We start from the raw sequence: 8197 nt of genomic DNA, 5'->3' as shown, positions 1-8197 counted from the left end.
ACAACAATAAGAGAAAAGTTAAAGCTAAAGGGATAGAGGAAACAAGTAGTAGGTAGGGGAAGAAGAGTATTTATACTCACTAGACAGCGTTTACTATATAGCACTATTACCTGACTCTCTCTTACCTTTACTATATACCTTTACCTTAACTATATAAAATACTAAACATGTAATAGCAAATAGATAGAGAGAAAAGAAAAGAAGACTAAGAAATACGCACGTGATATTAGATAAGGTGAAGAAGGGGAGTATTGTAAAGGGCTACGCTAGAGAGGTATAACCTATAGGTCACATAGTAGTAAATTATATAACTTTAGTTACGTAACTAAATAACGTAGTTAGCTATGTATAAATAAGCTTAAGTAAGAAAGAAGACTAAAGGTCTAAGCATTTGTACAAGTAACAACTATAAAAAGAGGCCCCTCTAGATAGTTCTTTTCTATATCTTTCTTCTTCTATACAATAGGTGAATGCATACTCATTAGTTAGGCCTCTCTCGCCCATAACACTTAAGCTATAACGTGGTTCATAAGCGAGTTAGTCACCCAAGCGAGTTAGTCACTCCCTACTAGCGCGTTAACGTTGACACGTTATTATAGTCTTCTATTATAGTTAATAAACTATTATAATATACTAAATTAATTATTAGAATTACTACTATTACTTATACTATCTATCTTAACTACGTAAGTATAAGCGTTGTATCTAGTCTGCTTATAACGCCCGCACTGCCGCTCTCCTTACACCCTCTTTAACGCACTCTTACTATTACTATAACTACTACTTACCTATTTAGCTAATACTTTTTGTACTTTACCTATAGTAAGAGTCTCTTCTATTTGTATATATTACTATTTATAGCTCTTACGCTTATTTGCTATATCTAGAGCCTCTTAAAGAGCAGCTACTTTCTCTCTTATAAGCGTTATCCTATATGCTATTTACTAAGCCTCTTTACTTAGCTATACAACCTTCTTATTAAGAGAATTTATAGAAGACTTAGGGTAGTTTTTTACTCTTTATTAAATAAAAGTACTTTAAGCTTTAACCTTGCGCGCGTTGCGTGGTGTCTGCGCCTGCTAGGCGGCTGTCTGTTGTGGTAATTGTATAGGTGTCTGCACCACCACATTAAGCTTAGATAGCATAGCCTATAGGTTGTGTAGGACTATACTAATTATAGCATTAAAAGGATATAGGAAAAAGAAGCAGATATAGCTAGGCAACTATAAGTAGGTTGCTATAATCTAAGGGGTGGGCGCGTTAGGTTGCTAAATACTGTAACGATGTTACAACTTCGCCAAGTATTGAGCCAATCCCAGAGCCGGATCGGAGGAAGTACCTGCCGCCCTTTATCAGCCATTCGCCCGAGGTCGGATCCGAATTCGGACCCGACTAGGATAGGTATATATTGAGACACTCCCTGTAGCTAGCTCTGTAGACTTTTCATATCCTTTCGTACAAGGCCTATAGGTGGCTTGTTGAATCTAGGCTCTTTGTGATCCCACGCACTCCCATATGCCTCTGAGTGATCCTACGACCGAAACAGATCCGACCTGCCTTACCTGCGCCGTTACAAATACCACCTTTTATTATCTTTGCAGGCAAGGTGCTTATTAACGTCTAGTTTAAGGATTTGCCTGCTAACTAGGTTCTTGAAGTTAGTCCTAATGGCTGGACGAATAATTAGCTTAGTCTTGCCTAGTTAGAGCACTTTAATACCTATACAAAGAGCTCTACTATAGGTGGGTATTAACTGCTTATTATTAATAGCTATAAGAGCTACTGCTCTATTAATTTCTAAGATCTTTGCAAGGAGAAGAATATTATGCTTCTCTACATGCCTGCGCACTTGTCTTACCTATTATAGCCTCTTAACGTCGCCTGCCTTTCGCTATTAAAGCGCAAGTATAGCAACGCTATTTTAAGCTTAGCATACAACCTGTCAGACTGTGAGGGGTTTCTGATCAAGGACTGTTTTTGGGTCACTGTGATAAAAGACTGTGATAAACTTAAGTATAGAAACTGAGTGTATTGAGTTGTTGTGTGTTCTGTCGTCTGTAGGGGCGCGAGGGCGCGCCCCTTATAAGAGCTATCGCTATTGCTTTTTGTATTAGGTAGGCCGCTAAGTATCAGCCTCGCCTAGGGTTAGGTCTTGGCGATCAGCCCTGACTGGTTGGGATCACAGAATCCTGGTGCTCGAGTCCGCACCCGGATTCTGCCACTTATCTGACACAACCACACCTACTATATTAGCAAAGAGACCTTTCTACTAGCCTTTAAGACTGCTTTTAAGCAGTCTATTACAAAGGAGAATATCTAAGCTAGCTTTAGAGGCGCTAATATCTATAATAAAATCTTGCCTATTATAAAGCTAGTTTTGTTAAAGTGATAAATATTATTATCTATAATACACTACTTCTACCTTATTACCTAGACTAAGTTAAACTAGCGCTAGATAGCTACTAAGTCCTTATAGGGAGCTCGCTAGTAATTATAAGAATAGCTCTAGCGCGTATAGAGCTTAGCAGTCTACCTAATAAAGTTATTAACCTAATTCTTACTAATAGGGTTGCTACTACGCTTTTCTAATAGTTTATTAGCTATTGCTTAAACCTTAGCCTTTATAGGAGCAAATCCACGCGTAGACTCTTTAAAAATACGTCTAATAATAGCCTCCTCTTCTAACTTATTTAGGCGCTTTAAATTTAGTTTATAGTTATGTTGGGGGCGCTTTTTAGCCTATTAATTAGATATTATACTTTAAGGCACGTTATAGATAGAGGTAGCGCGTCTTTAGCTTTAAACACGTTATAATTAGATATTAAAAAGAGCAAGTTAAAGATCTAATTTAAGATAAATTAATTAATAGTTATATTGTTAAAATATAACATGTTGTAGTATCAACGTTGACGCGCTAGTAGGGAGTGACTGACTCGCTTAGGTGACTAACTCGCTCATGAACCACGTTATAGTAATATAATCTATAAAAATTTTTTTCTTTATATTTTTATGTATATACCTCTAGCTAGCTACTTACTAAGTAAAAAGTAGGTCTACTAGGCTAAATAGCTAGATCTTTGCTTTCTAAATCTATGCCCTACCTATTTTTAGCTCTTTAATTAGCTAACTTATTTAAGTTTAAAAATCTCTATTTTTTAAAGGACTTTTTTTTACTGTCACCCCTCTGTGGGAAAGCAGTGATGCCCGGCTGAAATTACATATCCTGACGGTCGTGTGTATATTGGGTCTTAGAACCAAGAACTCACCCAGTGCTATCTTACAACCGGCGAAGGCGCCGAAAAATATACAATCCAGCAGGTAGCTGACTCTTGGGGGCCCTGCTGTACGAACACGAATCAGAGATACTTTAACGTTCAAGGTGGGGCATGATATTCAGATTAAACGATACTGGTCATATTTTTGCGCAGGTAACACTTGGGCGGGAGAAAGCAAGCACAGAGAACAGAGAGGTTATGCGCATATATACTTCAAGGCTCATACATATGCATTGAGCTACCCAACACAACGTATGCCCTCAACACCCAATTCAAATAGAAATGAAGCCTACAGAACTATCAATACGAGATATTAGTGTGTTTTCTGAGAATACGGTGCGACAGCTCGACATGGATACTATTCGACTCACCTTTACCTACAAAGACATGTTATTTGTAACCCCCTTTCAGAATTCTGCCTACTCACTCCTTACAACATACAGCCTATCCGATTTTCTCTTGTGCTGCAATCCCTGTCGCTGCTGTTATGCTAAATGAATAAGCTGACACAAGGCTCCTTGTTTGGAGGGTACACGCATCTTGCACTAATAGCAACACATGTGAAGAATATATTGGATAGACCAACAGTAGCTAATACATGCGACCACAGGAAGTCCGACTAAACCGAAACCCGTTCGCTCTTCGTTAGTTAAACGGCTTTCCGGCGTGCTAGTAGCCAGGTGGGTGACCACTGGCGAATCCACGCTGTTGCATGTTTTTTGTTTTTTGTCCAACATGTCTACCACTATTCGAGGGGCTTTTGGTCACCAAATCCAGTTGTTATGTATCTGTGGTTCTTCGAAGGCGGGTTCAGGCTTGGACGGGTTGTTTTGGGATAAAATTCGTTCATGTCAAACTAATACCGTCTCCCTAGCAGACCCAATTCAGCATCCAACCTAGTATTTTTGTGACAATATCAAGAATACATCGACTCGTCGCTAGAGAATTCATTCTGGCAGAATTCAAAAGGCTTGTGTATATCGCATCCAGATGCACAAGCCCCACGTTCCGCTTGTCGCTGTTCACGCATCATCCACGACCCGCCACTGCGCCCCCATCAACGGATTGCTCTCTTCAGAACCCTCGTCAACTAGTTTCCTACTCCCCTCTTCACCGACGACGGGCAACGGGACCTCGAACCGCTTCCCCTGCTCCCTCGTCACTCCCTTAATCTCATACGGAAACGGCACGTAATCTGGCAACAAGCCGCATTGCTTCAGCAGTGTCGCATGGTCCCAGCTGATATGCTCGTGGCACAGGCGATCGCCGCGCAACGCAACGACAGACGTAAAGGGGATGGCGAGGCGTTTTCCCGTCGGCGGAACACCGGGGAGGAGCCAGGGAATGTGCTTGGTGTGCGTGAGGGAGAAGACGAATTCGTCGATTACGCGGTCGATTCCTACGGTGCGCGAGACGAGGGAGAGCGCCGTGTCCGGGGGGTTGCTGAAGACAAAGTGGTGCGTGTAGAAGTTTGTTAGGCGGTCTTTGCCGATGCCGCCGCTGGGAGGGGGTATAGTTAGTATCATACAGGAGATTGCATGGCTGGTTTCTAAGAAATAAAAGTACGTACGCCATCGTGGGAATGTGGTTGACGTAGGGTTGGTCGACCATTGTGGCCATTGTCTTTCCGACATCTCGATCCCCAAACTCATACTTTGTATGCTCTTCCCACACGGCCTCAAGATCGAAAAACGGGCCACCCAGCAAGGGCTTCAAGAAGGTGAGACTCCTGGTATGCGCGATTCCAGCGTTTCGTTTGTGGTAGTCTGGGTCGCTGGGAAGTATCCAGCTAGAGTCCTTCTCTGCGTCCTCGTAACGATACGTCTTGACAATGCCTGGAGTGATGCCTACTGATTCAGTCGATGACGCGCGACGATGAGCGACTGGAGGTCCTGATGTGTGGATTAACTGTGGTGGGTGGCTGGTTGCGCTGAGAGAAATAAACTTCCTGCCGCCGTAGGAAACGAGAGCTTTGATGTGTGCGTTTTGACAGGCGCCTTCCTCGACATAATATGGAATTCGTGTTAGATATGCTAAAGGCATTGTCAGTAGACGGACCAGGTTGCGACAAACTTTTAGGAAAGTTTACGAACAAATCAATCCAACACCCTTGTCAAACTCGCATCCTTTACATGCTTTGAGCACGTCCAGAGCTTTTTGGAGTGGGAATTCACCACCATCTTCGGCCGCGTTGCCAGGGACAAGAAGCTACACAACACTTAGTATTTAATTTAGGTTTCTTCTCTGTACTTGGTACCATTACACTACAATCAGATTGGCGTTTGAAGACATACCTGCACAACCGCAAACCCCTCCTCTGCCCATTTCTGCAGCGGCGGCGGATCTAGATGCTTCTCGCTGGCCTCAATCGCGGCGTAATGATCCAGTACCAATACCAGCCCTGGTCCTCTTCCACGCCTTGAAAGCGGTGCCTGAAGTGTCACATGTGGAGAAATGCGCTGTGCTTTCGGCGGCGTGAGCGCTGGCCCGGTTTCCAATGGTGGGGTAATTGGAGCACCGCCCATATTGAGCAATCCAGGTGTGCCACAAGGAACGTGTCAATGTCGCTGGTGTAGCAGAGTGTATTCTATGCTGAAAAATCAAGAGCGGTGATGTGATTTTGGTATCTCGACGTGTCTTGCGCGTTGAGGTTTGGGCAGAGAGTTCACACAGCTGCCAGAAGATGGATGAGACGAAGCTAATGTGGGGTTGGGTGCCTAAGCGGACGTTATGGTGTGACAAAGCCATTGACAGCATGGGTATATCTCCATCCCGGCATAATTTCTGCAGCTATTGCTACACGGTGGTTGTTTAGAGAGTGTTCGGTGTAGGACAAGCGCAGTCCATGCTGCATCAAGCGTGGCCGTACCTCCTCACGCCTTGCATACAGGCCTAATCTAGTAGCCCAGACATGCGGCAGATATTTGTGTCGTGGTCAGTAGTTTTGGGTTACATTGAACTGGTAAGACAGGCACGCGTGGGGTGGATGGTACGAGGCACAGAGTACTGGAGTGTTGTACGGGGTACGGCGATAGTCGGTCCATTCAGCAATGCAGTATGCAAATTCTGATGACTATGAATTGGTGTGATGATGCAACCCAGTCATTTGGAAGAGGCTAATAAAAGTTTGGTACAAAGTGATTTAGAAGATTGTCGCGTTTGGCTCTGCGCATGGAAAGACGCCTCGGGAAGCCGCGTTACGTTAATGTGCACGTGGCTCGGCACGACGAAGCCTTTCCGTCTTTTTGCATTGATTAGTCCATTCCGGGCGAAACAGTATGGGTCGTCACACAGCTATATATACCGTTGAAACTGCAAAAATAATGAATCGAGTTGGCAAAGATCAAGGTGTGGGATCATGAGAACCTACAGCTGCCCAGGAAGCTGAGTAAAAACTGAACTACTTAAGAGCTCCGCACTGCCCCTCGCATGCCTGAGAGCGGGGCCTCCATACTGGTGTAACGTTGAACAAATTATCAACTTGCGCGTGGTCTAGACGATCTTTCGTCTCTTTGGATGTAACTGGTTAGCTCCAAACTCTTATTCCAAACAATGAAATAGCCGTAGCACTGTATAACGTTCGAGGTACAACTGATATTCATCACATGGGACGAGCCATGTCTTGGGGTAGGCTTATGTCATTATGTAACTGCTTTGTCAGATTCGGGAAGGAAACTTTTCTGCATACCATCTGTGAAGGACCCCTGCGCATGGAGGCGCAGCCGATATAGAACCTGTTTTACTTCGTCCCAAGTAAGACACATGTCAGTTCTGGTATAGCAGTACATTCGCACGTATTCGCATATGCTTGAGGAGTATATTTATTATTCCACGGACTGCCTGCGTCAAACAACCATCCAGCCTGCTCATTGCGGTACTGAATAGAAACGTAGGCTACATTGCCGATAAGCAAGTCTCGAGTGAGTTCTCTGGGCATGCTACTAAGAGATATCAACGAGTGCATGAAAAGAACTTTAAGATGCTGCTGACTCAAACGCAGCCAGAGCTTCTTCGTGGAAGCGTTCTGCAGGTTTCAGCTTTTTGAGCATACATTGACTTTGCGCGGAGATATGGGTCACTTGGATCGAAAGAATATGATCCATACTCGAGAGGTGTACAGTATGTGCGTCATCAGCTATTAGATGATATCGAAAAATCTAAGAAGAGCCAAGTGCCATGCTTGAGATTAGTGTTGCAGTGTGAGTGAGTGGTGTTGATAAGGAGCATGAATTAGACTATGACGAGCGCGATACTCGGGCAAGAGAATGGCAGGATGTGAAAACTGAAAACAGCTATACAAAGACACTCTAAAACAGGTCCTTGATGATGCAAAAGAAGCAGACGCAAAAGGGTCTCAAGCCCTGCAGAGAATCCAGTCGAGAAACAAAAAGATTGCTGCTTTCAAGGAACTCCTGGATATCATTGAGCCAGAATGTCAATAGGCACTGTTATCGGATGTTTGGTCAGCACTATTATTATTATTATTATTATTATTCCATTATAGTCCTGTATCAGCCGTTGGCTATGTAGGACTTTGGCCAAAGGCCGTTCTATCTACCTAGTTACAATTTGGTACGTTGTGCTGTATTGCGTGACTATGGTGCTTCGGCCTGTATCTAGCTAAGCTATTACTAGCTCTCTAGATGCCTAGTGCTAAAGAGCAGTTTGGTAACAGGGAGAGATGTAGGGCAGCTAGGCTGCCTTCCAGCGAGCTCTCTTAGGGGAAAGGAAATATTACTAAAAGATCAAAATTCGTTCTTCTTTGTTTTTCTTCTTTTATTGTTCTTTTCTCTTGTTTTTCTTTCTAGCCTTCTTGGCCAAGATGCCACTTTCTTGTTCCTATCCTTGTGCTAGTAATAAAAGCCAAGGTGGCTTCTATACCGCTCGTGGTATGGAGTAATAGTGGGAGTTTGAGTACTTTT

At 43.5% G+C, this 8197-nt stretch overlaps 1 protein-coding gene across 1 annotated transcript; it reads right to left on the bottom strand.

Annotated features, from left to right (window-relative positions):
- Positions 1 to 4111: 4111 nt before the first annotated feature.
- Positions 4112 to 5930, bottom strand: SETTUDRAFT_169177 (uncharacterized protein). Its single transcript, XM_008027836.1, has 4 exons — positions 5570 to 5930; positions 5369 to 5483; positions 4846 to 5308; positions 4112 to 4775 (listed from the first exon to the last, which is right to left on the bottom strand). The coding sequence occupies exons 1-4, from the start codon at positions 5798 to 5800 to the stop codon at positions 4298 to 4300; spliced, it is 1287 nt and encodes a 428-aa protein (XP_008026027.1). The 5' UTR covers positions 5801 to 5930; the 3' UTR covers positions 4112 to 4297.
- Between the last annotated feature and the right edge of the window lie 2267 nt (positions 5931 to 8197).

Source organism: Exserohilum turcica (genome assembly GCF_000359705.1).
Source record: "Exserohilum turcica Et28A unplaced genomic scaffold SETTUscaffold_20, whole genome shotgun sequence".
Classification (NCBI taxonomy): Eukaryota; Fungi; Ascomycota; class Dothideomycetes; order Pleosporales; family Pleosporaceae; genus Exserohilum; species Exserohilum turcicum.
This window is presented reverse-complemented; position numbering and strand designations above follow the sequence as displayed.

Bases quoted from the DNA above. Each gene is read 5' to 3' on its own strand.
- SETTUDRAFT_169177 (XM_008027836.1), bottom strand. From the start codon at position 5,800: ATGGGCGGTGCTCCAATTACCCCACCATTGGAAACCGGGCCAGCGCTC. The intron at 5,484-5,569 runs GTATGTCTTCAA...AGTGTTGTGTAG, and splicing joins AGGGGTTTGCGGTTGTGCAG to CTTCTTGTCCCTGGCAACGC. The intron at 4,776-4,845 runs GTACGTACTTTT...ACCCCCTCCCAG, and splicing joins AACCACATTCCCACGATGGC to CGGCGGCATCGGCAAAGACC.